Genomic DNA, 20263 nt, shown 5'->3' with positions numbered 1-20263 from the left:
TCTTAGGAGAAATAGTGCCCTATCTTAGGAAACTCTACCTGACGAGATCTAAAGGTTTCTCTAATCTCATGTCCTTTCCTGCAGGGCAGCCCTGGTTCTCGAGGTCTTCCTGGAGCTGATGGCAGAGCTGGTGTAATGGTGAGTCACTCATCACTTACTTTCCAAGAAGGACCTTGATAATGCTGGTGACAGATGTGTCCTCAGCATTACATGAACAGACTCCTTATTTGGTGCCTATCCTACTAACAGGGTCCACCTGGCAATCGTGGTTCAACAGGCCCTGCTGGAGTCCGAGGTCCTAATGGAGATGCTGGTCGCCCTGGGGAACCTGGTCTCATGGGACCCAGAGTAAGTTTCAGATAAGTCCTCATAAAGTCCTATCAGGAATAGGCACGTCCTTTAAAGGACTGCTTAACACTGAGGGGTACAACAGAAAGCATCTAAAGTAAGTCTGTTAGTAGACTTGCTGATGTTTGCCTTTTCAACCCAACTTTATGAGAACTCCATAGAAGGTGCTATGCATCAGGCTAGTCCATAGATTTCCTCCATGTTGTTTGGATCAGTGACTAGGAGGGCTTTGGAAAACTATATCTATTTTAAAATATCCAAATTAATTTGGTCCTCTCTTCAGCACGTATCCTTTATCTTAAGTTATGCATTTTATAGAAGGTATTCATGATATGTATTAAGTCTGTACATTATTAGTTTATTAGATTCATCAGTGAAGCCATTTTTCCAGCAATCACGAAGTGCTATAATGCATTCAGCACCACACCAGCTATAGAGGAGTAACCTTTGGATCCAGAGATACTCAAATCCATAGCAATGGAGTCATTTTTCCCTCCATTATCTTTTACGGGTGAATATCAGCTGTAATTTTATGCCATAAACAAGTAATAGGGGACAACAAATGTTGCAATAAAAAAAATCCACCTGGGAAATTGCTTACCAATTTTTTTTCTTCCTATCATGGAGTAAATAGCATAATGCATTTTGCCCATACAATAGGTTGCTTAACACTTTCTTATGATACCAATAAATGACTCAGTTGCAAAAAATGAAATACAAAAGATCACACACACACACACCCCACAGAAGAAAGATTTCAGAGTTCTTTTCATACTTTCCAGCAAGGATGCTAGCTCTAATGAATGCCCCACAGCAGCAAACAAAAAGTGAGAAGAGAGGGCTGGGTGAGATTTCAATTAATGTGAGCCTTGAGTGTAGGAGCTAACACACCCCATATGAAAGGACCCTCATTTATTTTACAGGGTCTTCCTGGGTCTCCTGGAAATGTTGGCCCAGCTGGTAAAGAAGGCCCTGTGGTAAGTATTGCTCATTTTCCATTACGTTTTCAAGAACACTTATTGCACCCTTCTCAAGTCTATTTTTGAGGCTTATTTATACATGAATACATTGAAAATAAATATCATCCACCTCGACATCATCTGGGAACAGAAGGTAATAGATTGTAATTACGGAGCCTAAATGGATGCAGGGCTGAAAGCAGAGAAGGGGTAAGGAAACCATGACTGAGAAAATTGAAGCAGGTGACAAGGGGACAGAAAAGGGAGAGGGACAGATTGCGTGCATGTGAGATTGCACTGTCTGTCTGTGTACTGACATCCTATTTAAAACAGGGGAATGGAGTCATAATTTATTGACACTTTATACAGGAAGCTTTAAGCATACAGAAAACTACCTTGTTTGATCATTTGACAAAATCCTCATCCTGATAGCTGGAAACCAGGGGGGTGGAGAATAAAGATGAAACTCTGATTTCAGGGTCTCCCTGGCATTGACGGCAGACCTGGCCCAATCGGCCCAGCTGGACCAAGAGGTGAAGCTGGCAACATCGGATTCCCTGGACCCAAAGGCCCCTCTGTAAGGATCATGACTCACCATGACTCTCTCGCTTAACCTGCACTGTGGCCTGACACACTTCTGAAAACCTGAGTATCCACCTCTACACACAGAGTCATTTTGTACAGAGCTCCACGGTACTGGGTTATGCCTTGAATAAGAAATCTGAAGCAGAGAAATAGCAGTGAAATACACAAACAAGCAACAAAAGCAACATTTCAAAATAGTCATAAAAAAATTGGACATAGAACCTTTTCTTACATAGTTTTCCTCTCCCCTGACCTCCCTCCCATCACTTCCTTGTATCTGCCCCTGACTTTGTTCCCTCTTGATATTACACTCTCCTTTTCTTTAATATATGTGTGTATGTTTTTATAGTTTTTAATACTTTTTTAAAATGTTCTATAATGTACCTATGATTTTTATAGGGTGATCCTGGCAAACCTGGTGAGAGAGGCCACCCGGGTCTTGCTGGTGCTCGGGTAGGTGTTCTACAGAGACATTTCTTTAACCTTGCCACTTCTTTGAGGCTCTCTGGCATCATTGGTACTTTCCAAAGTGTCATGCTAAGGGTCCTTTCAGCACCATGATGAAATGGCCTTCTTTTGAGCTACATGGAAACGACAGTGGGCTATAACAAATCAGAACATGCTCTGCAAAGACACAGACACATCTGGTCCTTAGTTTATTCATATTATGATTGAGAGATTATGAACACATGCTAGTATTCTTCGCCCTTCAAGAACTGCCTCCTATCTGTGAACTTCTCTTAAAGTACATCAGAAGTGAATAGACAGCTTTTAGAACTTGGAGAAACAGAGAGACAGAGACAGAGACAGAGAGCTTCTTAAATTCTAAAATGATAAGCTCATTTTGAGGAATTAGCTTTCAGGGTGCTTCGAAGCTTTTCATGCTATCTGACTTGTGTATAACCATGAGCCTTTCTGTTCTATTAAACATTTAGGGAGCTCCAGGACCCGATGGCAACAATGGAGCTCAGGGCCCCCCTGGACCCCAGGTGCGTAGCTCTCCCTGCTCTTTTCCACAGCAGCGCAAGCTTTGCTCTTCAGGGCAGCCATCTTTCAATAGTTAAGGGAGCAAATTGACATCAACTATGTCCACTGTCACTGGCATCAATGCTATCTCACTTTCTTCTATGGGACTACTGTTTGTGTGTTTTTGTTTTCCAATTAACCTCTGGCTTCCTACATATGCTGTAACTAACACTGTAATAGGAATACTTTGATCTAAACAAATGTTGGCTTTAGAGTCTCAGCATGGACTCGTGGTTTCATGACGTCAAGGGGACAGTCACTAACATCTACTTCTATCGCTTATGTCACTTTCAGGGTGTTCAAGGTGGCAAAGGTGAACAAGGCCCTGCTGGTCCTCCTGGCTTCCAGGTGAGTTAACAGGCATGCAAGACTCTGACTTTCACCACACTGTTCCTGTCCAATTTACTGTAACATCACCAGTCCCTCCAGCAGCACCAGTACCACCAGTACCCCCAGTACTATCAGTACCACTAGAGACCCCAGCACCACCACTCAGAACATGGATTCAGAACTCAAGCAAAAGTCACAGTTATCCAAAGCAGTCTTTTTCGGAGTTACCTAATAACACATAACAATGTTCGTTATGTTATCACCTCTGTATGCCCCAGTTATTAGCAGCTCCCCTGAATACAGCCTTAAGATTGAAATTTTCCTGTCTTTTCATCTAGGGTCTCCCTGGTCCCTCAGGTACTACTGGAGAAGTTGGCAAGCCCGGAGAAAGGGTGAGTGGGGTGACCTAACTAAAACTAATAATTTAATTTTTAATTCCTCCTACTGCCATGTAATTACAATAAAAAAGTGTCATATCTCTCACACACTAATGATAGCAGTCTACCTTGTTGGTATTGAACAAAATAATGAAACATCTTATTTATATTTTGTTCAAATTGCCTTATTTTGTGGATCGACGGAAACATCACAATAGAAAGCAAAAGCTATTGACTGTTTCATGTAATAGCTGTACTTTTTGTTTTGTTCTTTGCTATATTAAAATACAAATTATTTCCTTCTCCATAGTGAAAACGTAAATGCACTGATTTTCAATCAAACCAGAGCCTGGGGAAAAAATTGCTTTTAATGTTTTTCTTGGCATTCAGACATGACACTGCTATCCACAATCAGGGTCTGAGTTCTGAGTCATTTTCTCTAATTGTGATGAATGCGCCTCAATTTAGTTACATTCTGTGGCCTTGTCTCCTTTGTCAACAGTGGGCCACATTAAAGGGACAGCTGGTCAGTAATAAAAGAGATACACATGGGTATACAATTAACTAGGTAATGTACAGGATATGATAATTTCTATTAAGAAGGGAGTGGTTATATAGCTAAGATGTGAACGGCCTTGTTGTGTTTGGGACCCTCCTCACATTATCAGAGAAGATAGGCTGCTTTGTCAGTTTTATAAAAGCTAAATAATGGCTGATTTTCTGATACTGGGTCTGGCACAGACACATCTTTGATAGCAGCAGTAGTCTCTTTTTGAAATCTTTCTATAAAGCCAAAGGTTTTGTTGTACATTCTAGTCTGTATACCAAAGCATTGCTGTGTAGAGCCCAGACAGCTTTATTTTCTAAATAAGAATATTTTAGATACCTTAAGCGCAAGTAACTGTAGAGACTACACATAGAGTCCATGATTTGTTTACTGTTGTGTTTTTACCTAGGGTCTTCCTGGTGAATTCGGCCTCCCTGGTCCTGCTGGTCCAAGAGTAAGTACCACCTAGTTAAATTTCACTAACACTTGCCATGTTTAAAAAAAAGAGCCCTTGCCCCTCATACTGTGGGTCACCTTCTTTAGAAGTAGTCCCTAGCCTCTTCCATAGACATCATCGAATTTCTAAGTTAATAGTAAAAATTTCTGGTTAGTTGATCATATTTCCTATTCAATAACCTTATGGTTCAAGAAACATAAAGGAACAAATGTATGTGTTATAGTAAATAATTTATATAAACAAATGTGATGTACCTGTTGTAGTTGCTGGTTTTGAGCCAAGTAAATTAATACCTAATATCTAAGGTGAATATTTATAGAGTGTGTTTCTATTGAGAATCTAAAGCTAAATTCATGAGTCTGCTTTTATGAAGGAATAACTACTTTTTGTCTAAGCAAATTAGCATAGCTAGACTAGAGTTTTGTTTTGTTTTTTTAAATCAAAGTATCCCATTATTTTGTTAGTTACCTAGGAAGCCAGAGGTTAATTTCAGAAACCAATAGTGCCATAGAACAAAGTTAGAGCAAGACCCTTTGATATAATTGCAATGTGGAGCTATGATATAAATACTCTGGGTCATAAAATGCAATGTTGTGATAAGGTTTAGATGCAAATTCAGAGGCATTCAGCTAAACAGATATAAATGAACACACACACACATGCACACACACACACATACACACACACACAGGCACACACACAAAACCTCTGGAGGATATCCTGTTTCATCATTATTACATGAGGTTGTGATATAACAGTATAATCCTATCCTGTCCTGACATAGCTATTCAACTAAAACTCCATCACCCACCTTCTGACTACTAAGTGTATCTGGCATCTGACTTTGCCTGTGAATGTAGCACAGAAAAGTCCATCCCCTTGAAAGTAAATGGATTCCAAATGTTGAGTATAACATTCCCAGAGCAACAAATTGTGGAATTTCGGTCCCAGCACATGAGAAGCATATGACATCTTAGCAGTTATCTCAGGCCTTCCTCCCAGTGCACGAGGAGGGAAATGAGAGATGAAAATAACATGCTAATTTTTCTGAAATGTGGTAGAACTCCATCTAAAACTCTAAGCAAGTAAGGCTGTGTGACACAGTGTCTTTGTGACTTCTAATTGCTGCCTTATAGGGAGAACGTGGTACCCCGGGTGAGAGTGGAGCTGCTGGCCCTTCTGGTCCTATTGGAAGCCGAGGTCCCAGCGGAGCCCCAGGGCCTGATGGAAACAAGGTAAAATTATTATTTATAGATTGGTGGAAAGGGACCATGTGCTCCAGAATAAAGAGATCTAATAGAAGAATGACCATTTTTGAAAGTTTTTATTTATTTCCAATTGTGTGATTTCTACCTCAGTTACAAGCAATATGATTCCTGTGAATATAATTATTCCAAAAGGTAATTTAAAGAAGAAGAAAAAAATCTTTGTCTAGAAGCCAAGAATGAATTCGTATGGTTTATCCCTTTTCTGATTACACTGTTCATACTTTTGTTGAAATCTCGGACTACCCTTTACATTTCTAGGACGTAGTTTTTGTTGTATCAACATCCAACCCCATATGGTCAAATTTCTAGAAGTAGTCTAGATTTTAATAATCGAATTTATAGTGATTTAAATTAACTAAATACTACATTTGCCCCAAAAGCACATGTCTAAAAGTTTGTATTCCAAAGTAGATTTCTAGTTTAGGAAAAAAACAAACAAACAAAAAAAGATAAGATTGCACATCTCTGAAAATCAAGCAACTTTTTATGACTCTCAATTCAGGCCTTCAAGGGGAAAAATGTAAAGACTAGATTCAAAAAGTTATTTCATTCTGCAGAAGATATTAGAGGGGAGATGAAAACAACATAAGAGAGAAAAGAAGAAAGGAATATGATGACATTCAGTGGGGCTTTTAAAGGGATCTATTCATCTCAGTGGCTAGCCAACAGGTTTTCTGTGTAGAGAATCATGAGGCTTATTATAAAAATGGAAGCTACATTCTCCACTCTTATGGAGACAATCATCTCCCAAGTTGATGAGGTCTCTTTCTATGTCACTTGCCTGGGCTAAGAGACTTATCATTGAAAAGGCTTGTGGGCAAACATTTTTCAATCTCTCCATTCCATTGTTCCACCTTCTTCTTGTCCATGCTTGTCTTCCTTAAGAGGACAAGATACAGGTTGTAGAAGAATAACAGGCACCCACTCTCTGCCCTCTTCTTTTTAGCCATCGTGTCATTAATAGCAGGCCCCCAGTTCCATCCTTCCGCCTTTCAATGATGCTCCTTTGTGTCTCTATGCAGCCAAGAATGCCATCTACTAAGTGTTTAAATTGGAATTCTTCAAGAGTTTCAGTCTTGGCTTTATTCTTTTGCTACTGAAATAATTGATTTCACATGGTTTTCATTCCAGGGTGAAGCTGGTGCAGTCGGTGCTCCAGGCTCTGCTGGTGCCTCTGGTCCTGGTGGGCTTCCAGGAGAGAGGGGTGCTGCTGGCATACCTGGGGGCAAAGGAGAAAAGGTACCACTCGGTGTTCGGCCTTGATACATAATATCCATGAACTCCAGGCAAGAAGGCTGTGCGAGGATGCACAGTTGTTTACCATTCATAGCAGGCAGTCGGGTAGCATTTTGACATCTATACGCACCTCCCTCTGCCACCCAGCACCTACGCATGTCTAAACTCACTAATCTGGCAAAATTCCTTGCTACCATGGAATTTCATGCAAGCAGATGGTGTTGAGTAATACATGAGGCTCATTTTAATGCCACTAACAATAAAACCTCATCCTGCCCTAATTAATGGAAGAAACTATATCAAACAGCTGTTAACCGTGCTATGGCATTCATTATGTTATAAGAGTGACCGGGCACCACAGCCCGTCGCCATGTTGTCTTGTGATTCCAACCTCATCAATTTGAAACTTGCTTCGTGATGAATCAGAGGGATGTTTATTTTTTAGTGTTCAGTCATCCTCTGAAAGGGGCCAGAAAAGATGAGCTTCCGACTGTTTTTCTCATTCAACATCCTACAAAGTGGTGGAAATTTGAAAAACACTGAAATTCTAAAAGGGTGGCCAGCATTATAGAAATTTTTGTCAAAGCACTTTGCAGTTTATTTCCACTCAGAAGTTGAGCAGGAAAGCAAAACATGGCTCTTGCTTTGTACTTCCAGGGTGAAACTGGTCTCCGAGGTGACACTGGCAACACTGGTAGAGATGGTGCTCGTGTGAGTAGAAGCTTGTTTTTAATGCTTGTTTGTTCTTAAATTTCCTCTTGTTTTTTAGTATCTTATTCCCTTTGAATTCAGCCAATTTACAAAGGAGACTTACAAAAGAATTCACTTTGAGTAAAATCTCAATCCATTATCTCCTAGATCGCAAACAATATCATCTTACATGCTCCAAAAGAAAATGGAAGCATGACACACCTTTGAAAATCACATCTTGACTTAGTTCTTTAGTACTGAGTCTGGCAACACTAAGCTGCACACCGAAAGTTGCAGGTTTTGAAGACCACTCCTTGATAACAGAGCTTTTAGACAAACAATTCTCTCATTAAAAAAAAAAAAAGCCACAGCCCCCACCAAGGTATTACTACTCATTGGTCCACCCCAGGATCTAAGGGCAGCCTCAGAAATTATCTTGACTACCTTAAGTGTCACAGATGACCCCTAGGGAAATCTCATTGCCTTCCTGAGCTGCCATTGCTCTGTCACCTCTCCCTACAAGCTGAGAACTCACTGCAACACATTCCCAGTATCCTTTGCCTTGAGTCACCTGGTTGTCACAGTTCCAAATAAGGCTATGCATTTGCTTCCCTCCAGGGAATCTTACAAGGGTGACAGAGTACAGTTCACCCAAACCCTTCTCCTGCTCTGGCCTTCCACATTTCCAGAACCCAGTTCTTTCTTCCTGAACTGACTTCTGAGAACCTTGATAACAAGCACCAGCAAGGATTAGAGGCTTTCTCATTAGTGCGCTCTCACTCACGTGCACCCACTGAGTGGCTACATGCCACTCAATGTGGAGGTCAAAGGACAGGTGATGAGTGTTGCTTCTTTCCTTCTATGGATTCCATCCGGATCCTATGGATCAAACTTGGGTCATCAGACTTGGCTGCAAACATCTTTACCTGCTGAATCATCTAGCTGGCCCTCGGGGTCCTTCTTGATGTCTTACCACAATGTGCAATACAGTTGTCCTGAGCAGCAGGACAGAGTCCAATTAAGATGCTGTGCATTGTTTTTAGTAAAACCTATTTCCTTCTGTGGTGTTCTAGGGTGTTCCTGGTGCTGTAGGTGCCCCTGGTCCTGCTGGGGCCTCAGGTGACCGGGTAAGTACGCATTTGAAATGAGTTGTATACGTTTTCATTGAGTTGTAGCTCTCTGAGCTGATAGCGCTATGTAAAATTCGCTGCTCGCCCTAGTCCCAAAGATCCTTTGCAATTCATTTTTATGGCTGGGTCTAAAACCTGCTTATTTAAAAAAAAAAAAAACCTAGCTGTTGTAGGAAACAAATGCTGTTCTCTTCCCCTGCCTATGGATGTGCCAGCTGTCTGATCTATACCTTAATCCCTATCATTTGTTTTAAAGACTTTCCCTGTTGCCCATTAACAATATCCTAATGCACTAAGCCTCCTTAAAGCCTTCAGTTGTAAAAAAAGGAAAAAAAATCAATAAAATACATAGTGTGCCCATTTCACATCGAACAAACAGTCCATTTAAAATAGACCTTATTTATTGTATTGCAAAGATTGCAGCAAATAGATCAGTCCTGCATCTATCTAAAAATTAAAATGTCCTCTTCCTGGTGTTATGGGGACTGATTTATAGTGTTTCTGCAAGTGAAGAACCAATACCACTCCACCTTTTAAAATGAAGCCAGCCTTAAGTAGAGGAAGAATTCACCTCATTTTATTCTCTGAAATGTCCATTAGTCTCTTCCAAGGTAACTGCAAAGTGTGAAAACAACCCTCTTTCTACCGCTCTTCTCTCTTCCTCCCCCCATCTATGTGAAGCCCATTAAGCAACTCACCACTGCTCTTTGGTACCATTACAGGGTGAAGCTGGTGCTGCCGGTCCTTCTGGCCCAGCTGGTCCTCGGGGTAGCCCTGTAAGTAGAAATCACAGCTTTTTGGATATTCATAGTTCATGGTTTACAGACATCTGAGAGGCTGTGAGTATGATGTCTTTATCTCCCACCTAGGGTGAACGTGGTGAAGTTGGCCCTGCTGGCCCCAATGGATTTGCTGGTCCTGCTGTGAGTATCACATTAAGAGAGATTAAGATGACATCACAGTGAGTCAGAAGGCCAGTGCTCACTGCTGTTTCTTCCAACAGGGTGCTGCTGGCCAACCCGGTGCTAAAGGAGAGAAGGGAACCAAAGGGCCTAAGGGTGAAAATGGCATTGTTGGTCCAACCGGGCCTGTTGGAGCTGCTGGCCCATCTGTAAGTTAAATTCACTGTTGACCAATATACCCAAGCACTTTTATAACCCAGTATGTGCCCATTAAGTGCCTACTGTCTATTAAGCATTCCAGATAAAAGATTACAGACACACACACACACACACACACACACACACACACACAAGGTGGTTTGCCAGACAGGGTTTCTCTATGTAGCCCTAGCTGTCCTAGAACTTACTCTGTAGATCAGGATGGCCTCAAACTTAGAGATCCACCTGCCTCTGCCTTCCAAGTGCTGGGATTAAAGGCATGTGCCACCACACCCTATAAGACTTTTTTTTTTAATCACATTTAAACACCAAGTAAAAGTTTTGTGAATATCTTGTTTTCATGCTTCAGTAATCCATGGGGTGTTACTTGTTGGGACAGAACAATTATCTTTTTCATGTGATGTAGATAACTGTGTTTCATTTCTAAATTTTCTTCAAGGGTAGAGGAGATTAGATGAGGATGAGTCATGAGAAAACAAGTGTGCCGTGTGTAAGAGTTACTTGTTTTGTGATTTGAAGCCACCTTTTTTGCTTTCATTTAGGGTCCTAATGGCCCACCTGGTCCTGTTGGAAATCGTGGTGATGGAGGGCCCCCTGTGAGTACTTACAATTGACTCTTCTTTCTTAGCTTACGTATTAGTGACAATGTGAAAGTTTCAGCATTCTGGTGGATTTGCACTGTGAAAGGGAGAGGCTTGAAAGTCCTGTCCATTCCAATCTAATCAGAAAAGTTATGAAGTTCACCAGTACCGAGCTTAAAGTCGACTACATGAGCATTAACTGAATCCCAGAAGTAACTCTGGGTGGGCATCAGAGGTTGCTACTGCCCCACGAGGGAATAAGCAAGGTCAAACTCAGGCAGTTTAACTGGGAAATAGAACAATTCTTCTGACTGACCAAGTCTCCTCATCTTAGGTTTTCACACCAACTCCCTAGAGACTCAGAGGTCCCCAGAATGAATCCCTCAAACTCCTTTCTCTCCTTAGGCAATACTTAATACTCTGACTCAATTTCATACTTCCTTCTCTAAACAACACTCCTTTTTCTAGTGTCCCCACCCTCTCACCCAGCCAAGTGGTCAATAAAAATTCACATACCCTAATGAAAACAGCTTATATTCTGACATCTCACCATCAGATAACCTGCTAGCCTTTCAGAAAGTACTAGCAATCTTAGTGTAAAATGCAGGCATTGCCTCTAGTAGCATACTGAAGATGTATAGACTATTAGAGCCTTCAGGACCTTAGTTAAGTGTTCCTCAACCTTGAGCTGAGGGATGGCTCTTCTGTGGCCCATCTTTAGTCACATGATAATTTTCCAAAGGGAAAGGATCTTGTTTTATCCTAATTCGTAGAGTTGACTTGACTGAGTTTGAATGTGCTTGGTTCTTAGGGTATGACTGGCTTCCCTGGTGCTGCTGGACGGACTGGCCCCCCCGGACCCAGTGTGAGTACATCATTCCCAGTATAACTCCATTTACTCTCACCAGAAGACCAGGCCTCTGGTAGGAAATTAGGGGAGAACATATCTATGCAAACAAATTATTAATATTTGCTAGTACTCTCCCAATTTAAAATTATCTTTGATGAATGATTAAGACAAAAGTCATTGCAAATCTTATTTTAAAAATATCAATCTAAGTACTGTTATTCATATAAATACCAGCACACTTTGGAATCCACGATCTCTTTTTTACAAAGAAAAATGCAACAGGAATTTTGGTCACATATCTGGTATTTCTCTGCCTAATTACCCTTTATAGCTAACATTCTGCCTCCATTCTAAAGCTATAATTGTTCCTGAATTTAAAGGTATTATGGTCTCTAACTTAATTCTCATTCAGACCCTCCTGTCAGGACTCAAGAGAATTTAATTAATTATCAAGGATTGAGTATTCCAGTTGAGGTTTCAGGGGAAAAGAAATAGCAAAGATGTTGATTTCTTGGAATCTTTTACACATTCATAACAGAAAAAAAAAATTCATTCCTTGTAGGCATTTAATTAAACCTAGTCAGGAGCACATGAGTTCCTCAGTTATGAACAGAATGCCAGGGTTGGCTTTGCTTAAGAAGAAATGGGCAGAATCTGCAAGAATCCAAAGTCCCTTTCAACTAAGACTTAATCACCAAACTTAAATCTCTTCCTGGTTCTGACCCCAATATGCCTGAGTACCAGTGATATAACATGTCTTGCTTTCATCACTAAAATTTCCCACTGATTCTGCCTCATCAATTAGCTTTACCACAGGCAGGAAGAAGAATTTTCAAAGTTCCAAAAATGTCTGGAACTTTGGAAATTATTTTTCAGAGTGATGTTGTTCAAATCCTATTATCAAGGAGCAAGGCAGCTCCCCTCCAGGTCTGTAACAACTAACAGAAAACAAATGACCTTATACATTTGATCACAGGGTATTACTGGCCCCCCTGGCCCCCCTGGTGCTGCTGGAAAAGAAGGGATTCGTGGTCCCCGTGGCGACCAAGGTCCAGTTGGCCGAACTGGAGAAACAGGTGCATCTGGACCCCCTGGATTTGCTGGTGAAAAGGGTCCCTCTGGAGAACCTGGTACCACAGTAAGTGATTTCAAACTCCTTTCTCTCAATACTTATGTTGAGTTAGAATAAAGCCCCTTTACAAATCCTCAAGTGGTGGATATCTATTAGTGAGTAATGCAGGCTCTCCAGTTGAGCTCAGCTTAGCCAGGAAATCTGTCCAGCACGCAATAAGGTGTTGTGGTGGTAGCAGATGCACAGAAAGCAGATAATAAGAATGACAGAGGACCAGGGAATGCAGCTTCACTGCAACAGCCCTTTCTGCTCTCGAGGGACCGAAGAATGAACACAGAATCCTACTGATGTGGCCAGCCTTCTGTAAATTAATCAAGCTTCATAACCTGCCATTCCTTAAACACTCCTGGTTCAGAATTCCTGCAGTTCTGCAAAGCACCCATGTTAGACCTTCGAAGTCAAGGTCAAAAGTTTCCTCCCTGCATAGAGTCTATAAAGAATAAATCCACACCCCCAATGATATTAATGATATTAATCTCAACTACATATATACATATATACATACCAAAGTGTAAATTTATTGTCATCCTCAGAAAGAAAGACATTCAAGGATGTGTCCCACCAATTAGAAGTCACTGGCCTGTTCCTGAATCCAGGAGCCCTCATTTTCACAATCCTTGAGCTAATCTGTATTATGAGGTGGGATCTTACCAGTAATAATCAGTAATTTTTCTCTCATCTAGGGACCCCCTGGTACCGCAGGTCCTCAGGGTCTTCTTGGTGCTCCCGGTATTCTGGGTCTCCCTGGCTCTAGAGGTGAACGTGGTCTGCCAGGTATTGCTGGTGCTCTGGTGAGTTTGACGCCATTCTGATTCTCATTACCATAATAAAAGATTTTAAAAGCTGCCACTTCAAATGTGACAGATTGATCGCTGAATAACTCCACTTAAGATTTTCTACTCATGGCATTTTCTTTATACAGATTGCATGTCACCTATCCAGGAAGCTTTAATACTACCTTACTTAGACACATGCTATAAAGACACAGCTTAACATTATGCAGATGATTTTTGTTCTTTCTCCACGCTTAAGAATGATATAAGCTTTAATTGCATCTCCTTCTCTGGGATGTGAAATCCTGGCATCATTTATCCCCGCAAGAAGAATGGAACTGTTCATGGGAAGTTCATGAGTCATTTCATTTAACCCTATACATGACAACAGCTTGAAACCGTCTTTTATCCAGAAACTATCAACTTTATGAATTAATTTTATTTGTGGTGCATTGGGTTCCACCAGACTGTCCTCTCACTCCCATACATAGCCACTTCCACAGAACTGATCCTCTGAGTGTAGGGAAGACAGAGAAAGGCTGTCTTGCAGGGGTCATTCTTACCATGTTGTGATCATCTACTTTCCACTTGCCTTCTCTCTTTTTACTAGAATTTTCTGGGAGTTGTTTTTGCTATGTGAGATCAGCATTCTGTCTGAAGATAGTGATGTCATTTTATGTTCTCTGCCACTCTAGGGTGAACCTGGCCCTCTGGGCATCTCAGGCCCTCCTGGTGCCCGTGGTCCCCCGGGTGCTGTGGGCAGCCCTGGAGTTAATGGCGCCCCTGGTGAAGCTGGTCGAGATGTGAGTGCAGTACTTAGTTGGTAAAATAAAACCAAGTGGGATTTCCTGTGTGGAAATGAGGTTGCACGCCCTGAGTTTCCAAACTAGATCATCTACTTCTCCATATAATGAGCCTTCTTTACAGTAAAACTGGCAGGATTGCTTGGGTAGGAAAATTGTCTTTTACTGGCAGACTGTACATTGGGGCTCCAATATTTAAAATACCTCTAAAAAATAATTAGGAGGTTTTTGCTCCTTTTTTTTTAACTGAACCCTGGGGATAAGGGCAGAGTAGCATAGACAGCGAGGCTAACAGATCACAGAACCTCACCAACACGTCTTCATTTGCATGGTATTCTCACAGGGTAACCCTGGCAGCGATGGTCCCCCAGGTCGTGATGGTCAGCCTGGACACAAGGTCAGTAGACTTTTTCACCTTTCTCTAATTTAAGAGTGATCAAACTACCCACCCGACAGATTAATGCTAAGCTTCGCTTCTGCCTCGGTAGGGAGAGCGTGGTTACCCTGGCAGCATTGGTCCGACTGGTGCTGCAGGTGCCCCTGGTCCTCACGGTTCTGTGGGTCCTGCTGGGAAACATGGAAACCGAGGTGAACCTGTAAGTATGTAAATGTTGTCACCCTTGTGGACTTTCCTGTGACCTCACGCTTGAGCACTGAGGCCATCAAGAGGATGACCTTGACCTTGACTGATGAGGTCTCCTCTTCTTTTCTAACTCACAGGGTCCTGCCGGTTCTGTTGGTCCTGTTGGTGCTGTTGGTCCAAGAGGTCCTAGTGTACGTACATGGTGATGATTAACACTTAAGGATTAAGAAGAATGATTCTAAACCATCTACTTATACAATAGATAATGTAGAAGCTAAACTTTGGTACTTTAGTCCATGGTGAGAAGTGATTCAGATGACTTTATTGATTTTCAGTCTATTCTGCTTGTTTGTATTCGTTAGTCGTAACTAACTGCTCAGTTAAAGGAGATGGCAGAGAAGATGGCAGCCAAGTTAGACCTTTGCATGCATCAAGCTTCCTTTGTAAATGGACTAAACACCCTTTGAAGAGGAATAAGTGATATTGTTCTAAAAGAGTAGAAACATCTCTTTCTCTTTGTTTATAGGGTCCTCAAGGCATCCGAGGTGACAAAGGAGAGCCTGGTGATAAAGGGCACAGGGGTCTTCCTGGCTTAAAAGGATACAGTGGATTGCAGGGTCTTCCTGGTCTTGCTGTAAGCAAAAAGTGACCATCTTGCATGAATTCTAACCTGAATAGCCTTCAGATGCTCACTGTCACAGTGTAAAACACCCTACCTTCTAGATCCATCCAATTCTCCAGCTAACTCTACCTCTCTCAGAGAGGATCCGATTTCATAGTAGAACACAAAGAGGTAAGGGTTAAAGGAGCCAGCAACGTCCGTGTATTAACATCTCCTGGCAACAGTGTCCTTCAACTGCACTTAAAATATATATAATTAGAAGGATGACTAATATGGCACTGTTCAAATAGCTTGTGGAAAAAATAATTGAGCATAATAGATATAATGGAAGAAAGGAGCTCCACTTTACATTCTCAATTTTCTCAATCTAGAGTCCACTGGAACGAAAGTTTTCCATTCAATTTGGGAAGAAAAAAAAAATCTATCTACTGACTCATGTTCTGAAAGTATGATTTTTTTCCCTCTCTTCTCTCTTTGAAGGGCCTACATGGTGACCAAGGAGCTCCTGGTCCTGTGGGTCCTGCTGGTCCCAGGGTAAGTGAATCACAATTAAAGTTCACCTCTTAAACTAAAGAATTATCCAGGCAGTGAGCCCTAGGCTTCTGCTACCCGTGGGGTTTTACTCATTCATAAGCATTCGGTATCCTTTCTCTTTAGGGTCCTGCTGGGCCTTCTGGCCCCGTTGGCAAAGATGGCAGATCTGGACATCCTGGCCCAGTCGGGCCTGCTGGTGTTCGTGGTTCTCAGGGTAGCCAAGGTCCCGCTGTAAGTATGACTTGGAGGGGTAGTTTAGGGCCTCCCTGACCAAAGAAATGCTTCCTTCTGACTAAACTGACAAGAATTTGATAGCACACAAGAGTAGATCCACTTCAGTAGCTCTCTGAAAAGTTTGTTAACTGTTTGTATATGTTGGGCTTCTTCAAACCACCACTTTGAGACTGTGATCAAGTAGTGTGTTTACATGAGGCTGTTCCTTTCTCTCGTATTAGAGCATGCACTGATACAAAGCACACTTGAAACCTTCCTGTCCTGGCTGCCTCTCCCACTATGAGCCAGTTTAAAATGGTCTCTCTGACTCTCACTTCACAGGGTCCCCCTGGTCCCCCTGGACCTCCTGGTCCTCCTGGTGTCAGCGGAGGTGGCTATGACTTTGGTTTTGAAGGAGACTTCTACAGGGCTGACCAGCCTCGCTCACAGCCTTCACTCAGACCCAAGGACTATGAAGTTGATGCAACTCTGAAATCTCTCAATAACCAGATTGAGACCCTTCTCACTCCTGAAGGCTCTAGAAAGAACCCTGCTCGCACGTGCCGGGACTTAAGACTCAGCCACCCAGAGTGGAACAGCGGTGGGTTGAACATTCAAACCACACTGGTCCCTCATACGCCAACCTTTCCAAAAAATCTATGTCCATTGATCTTTAGAACAAACACGTATTTGGGCCCAAAAATTCTACACTATCAAAACTTATACCCAGCTAATGAAACATCACTTTCTTCCTCTGCCCACATCCACCCTTAAGTCTGTTCAGTTGTTTGTCCGTTTACTCCCAGGACTAGGGATTGAATATCAGGCCTTAGACATGCTAAGCAAATGTCTAACACAGAGCTCCATCCTCAGGCCACGTTTTACACTTTGTTTTAAGACCAGCTCTCACTACACTGGCCTTGAATTCACTCTAGTCTTAGTGGATCTTTTAAGTATTGATTCTCCTGCCTCAAGTGGTCTAAACATCCTGATTGGATGTTTCATGAAGTAAAAGGGGACTCTTAAAAATAGTTACCTCTTCTCACTAACTGTGGAATAGGTGATGGAACAGCACCATCAAAATGTTTTTTATGGTAATCAATATTATTGACAAATTATTATTATTATTATTATTATTAGAACCTACATTTTGCAGTAAGTTTACCAGCTGGGTTTTCTTTCCTAAAAAGATTACTACTGGATTGACCCTAACCAAGGATGTACTATGGATGCCATCAAAGTGTACTGTGATTTCTCTACTGGTGAAACCTGCATCCAGGCCCAACCTGTAAACACCCCAGCCAAGAACTCATACAGCCGCGCCCAGGCCAACAAGCATGTCTGGTTAGGAGAGACTATCAATGGTGGCAGCCAGGTACGTAATTCCCCAAGTATTCCTCATCTTCCCAAATATGATTTTCTTAGCATCATTTGCTTTTTAATTACTTGGGCTTTAACCCTTTACCCTTATTAAAAGAAACTGCTCTTTTCACAAATACCAATTCTATCCTAGATCACACATTAAAAGATTGGACTCAGCCATCTAATTCAACATTATTATTCAAATTTGACTTAATGGGTAATCATTGGAGACATAGCAAATGCGATTTCATGTAAAGGTGCACCGGCCGGCCCAGAGCCCTCCAGAGCCCCCCAGCTATGCATATGTATTTCAGAATGCGAGCAGCTTTTCTGAATTTTTAATCAAACCTTCCCACTGATGCTACCAAATGACACTAAAATCCAGTACACTACAGAGAACAGAATGAGGTCTGACTCCATCTCACAGTTTCAGATTCTAATGAGGGAAACATTTGCAGTGATGCATAACTGAGTCAGACGCTCTTCTTGGATGATCCTGCCCTCACTAGGCAGAGATTATGGTCCTTAAAGCACCTGAAGCTTTAACAAGTGTGCCAAGTTTCCTTTAAAAGCACCCTTTTCCTAAGCCCGGGCTCTGACTCCATTCTGTCTCCTGTGTGTATGGATTTATTTGAGTTTTAGTATGAGGCGTCTAGTTAAGAGTTCGCACCTTCTTCTCCATAGTTTGAATACAACGTAGAAGGGGTGTCCTCCAAGGAAATGGCAACCCAACTCGCCTTCATGCGCCTGCTGGCCAACCGTGCCTCTCAGAACATCACCTACCACTGCAAGAACAGCATTGCGTACCTGGATGAGGAGACGGGCAGCTTGAACAAGGCTGTGCTTCTGCAGGGTTCCAACGATGTTGAACTTGTTGCTGAGGGCAACAGCAGGTTCACCTACTCTGTCCTAGTCGATGGCTGCTCCGTAAGTCATGGGAAAATGGCGGGAGAACATTTACTTTTAGGAAATAAGTTGAGGGGTTCTAGCTTAGGCTATTAAATGAATGAGAGGCCTAACTTAATTGACCTTTCTTCTTCAAGCACATTTAAGTGCATCCAACAATTCTCTGAATTCTGATACAGGAATTCGTATTAGATACCACCTTCTTTGCAACTCTCACACACTGAGCTGACTCCTATGCCCACACAGTCCCTGCTTTCCTCTCAGCATTTAGAGTTCCTATGTATTAACACATACCAAGAATTTAAAACTTATTGAGGTTTAAAATGCTTCAGTTGCACCTTAGAATATGGCTATATTCAATTTTTTCTGTAGACTTTTACCTGTATAAAAGAGTATATGTTTTATATGATATGCTCTAAGTTAGAATAAAATTTTAAGTGTAAAATTACTGTATACCTACCCAATTCTCTATACATACACAGATATACACACAAGATGCATACACAGAACATACACAAACACACACATACAAGATATGCAAACACACCATACACCCACCTTGAAAAGAATATGTATCCAAAGTTATTTGAAACTTATCCTAAGTAAGTTATCATTCCCTGAAAGACATCCTTGACACTGTATGTCTACAATGAACCTCTTAATCAGGAACACCTATTTCCAGGAAGTACTGGCCTGCCGAGAAATGGTTTTCCTAGACTCTGATGCTTAGATGTAAGTCAGATGCAGCTATAGTGGCCTTACGTATTTTCCCTTTTTTCCCATTTTTTCTATTATACAGAAAAAGACAAATGAATGGGGCAAGACAATCATTGAATACAAAACAAATAAGCCATCTCGCCTGCCGTTCCTTGACATTGCACCTCTGGACATTGGTGGTGCTGACCAAGAATTCCGTGTGGAGGTTGGCCCCGTCTGTTTCAAATAAGTGAACTCAACCTAAATTAAAAACCAAAAACCCCTGAAAAAACTTTCTCTTTGCCGTTTCCTCCTTTTTTAAAAAAAACTGAAAGCTGAATCCTTCCATGTCTTCTATGCACCTACATCTTAAACTGTGGGCAAAAGAGAAGGATTGGTCAGAGCAGTGTGCAATATGATCCAACTAAGTCTCCTCCCTTGGCCCCTCCCCAAAATGTTTGCAGTGTTATTTTTGTGGGTTTTTTTTTTTTAACACTCTGACACCTGTTGTGGACATTGTCAACCTTTGTAAGAAAACCCAAATAAAAATTGAAAAATAAAATAAAAAGAAACCCATGAACATTCGCACCACTTGTGGCTTCTGACTATCTTCCACAGAGGGAAGTTTAAAACCCAAACTTCCAAAGGTTTGAACTACCTCAAGACACTTTCCAGTGAGTGTAGACCATCCCAATGAGAGTTGACCCAGGCTGACACGAACTGAGGTACTTGTTTTGTTTTGCTTGCAACACAAAGGTGCTAATTAGTAGTATTTCAGATACTTGAAGAATATGAACGGTGCTGGAAGAATTACAGAAGAAACAATCCTCCACATTGATGTGCATTGTGTGTGATTTTTTAATTTGACTTAGCAGTCCTCTTTCTCATCTTATCCCCAACTAAAGGAATGCAGACCACTTGCCCCAGACTCTCTCTTCATTAGATTCAGCATTCATTCTTTAACAGCCTCATTTTCCTTCTTGCCCATGGTTCCAAAGAAGTCTTGTTTCTTGGACAAGCAGAAAAATTGAATTGTACCTATTTTGTATATGTGAGATGTTTAAATAAATTGTGAAAAATAAAATAAAGCATTTTTGGTTTTCCAAAAGAAAATATTGAGTAAAATTCCTTGCT

At 41.5% G+C, this 20263-nt stretch overlaps 1 protein-coding gene across 1 annotated transcript in view; it reads left to right on the top strand.

Moving 5' to 3' along the window:
* The window catches only part of Col1a2 (collagen type I alpha 2 chain), a 35566-nt gene extending 15852 nt beyond the window's left edge, over window positions 1-19714 (top strand). The window contains exons 23-53 of the mRNA XM_021164492.3: window positions 85-138; window positions 250-348; window positions 1272-1325; window positions 1786-1884; window positions 2292-2345; window positions 2828-2881; window positions 3213-3266; window positions 3587-3640; window positions 4582-4626; window positions 5766-5864; window positions 7029-7136; window positions 7791-7844; window positions 8897-8950; window positions 9676-9729; window positions 9823-9876; window positions 9957-10064; window positions 10617-10670; window positions 11467-11520; window positions 12482-12643; window positions 13321-13428; window positions 14106-14213; window positions 14557-14610; window positions 14702-14809; window positions 14934-14987; window positions 15323-15430; window positions 15899-15952; window positions 16076-16183; window positions 16508-16766; window positions 17356-17540; window positions 18212-18454; window positions 19233-19714. Coding sequence (XP_021020151.1) covers window positions 85-138; window positions 250-348; window positions 1272-1325; window positions 1786-1884; window positions 2292-2345; window positions 2828-2881; window positions 3213-3266; window positions 3587-3640; window positions 4582-4626; window positions 5766-5864; window positions 7029-7136; window positions 7791-7844; window positions 8897-8950; window positions 9676-9729; window positions 9823-9876; window positions 9957-10064; window positions 10617-10670; window positions 11467-11520; window positions 12482-12643; window positions 13321-13428; window positions 14106-14213; window positions 14557-14610; window positions 14702-14809; window positions 14934-14987; window positions 15323-15430; window positions 15899-15952; window positions 16076-16183; window positions 16508-16766; window positions 17356-17540; window positions 18212-18454; window positions 19233-19379 — 2904 coding nt within the window. The 3' untranslated portion in view covers window positions 19380-19714. The remainder of the gene's footprint in view (window positions 1-84; window positions 139-249; window positions 349-1271; window positions 1326-1785; window positions 1885-2291; window positions 2346-2827; window positions 2882-3212; window positions 3267-3586; window positions 3641-4581; window positions 4627-5765; window positions 5865-7028; window positions 7137-7790; window positions 7845-8896; window positions 8951-9675; window positions 9730-9822; window positions 9877-9956; window positions 10065-10616; window positions 10671-11466; window positions 11521-12481; window positions 12644-13320; window positions 13429-14105; window positions 14214-14556; window positions 14611-14701; window positions 14810-14933; window positions 14988-15322; window positions 15431-15898; window positions 15953-16075; window positions 16184-16507; window positions 16767-17355; window positions 17541-18211; window positions 18455-19232) is intronic.
* The last annotated feature ends 549 nt before the right edge of the window (window positions 19715-20263 follow it).

The sequence above is a fragment of the Mus caroli genome, unplaced genomic scaffold (assembly GCF_978045245.1).
Source record: "Mus caroli unplaced genomic scaffold, Mus_caroli_1 scaffold_7, whole genome shotgun sequence".
Taxonomy (NCBI): domain Eukaryota; kingdom Metazoa; phylum Chordata; class Mammalia; order Rodentia; family Muridae; genus Mus; species Mus caroli.
Note: the sequence above shows the minus strand (reverse complement) of the source record. Positions and strands in the feature narration are given on the sequence as shown.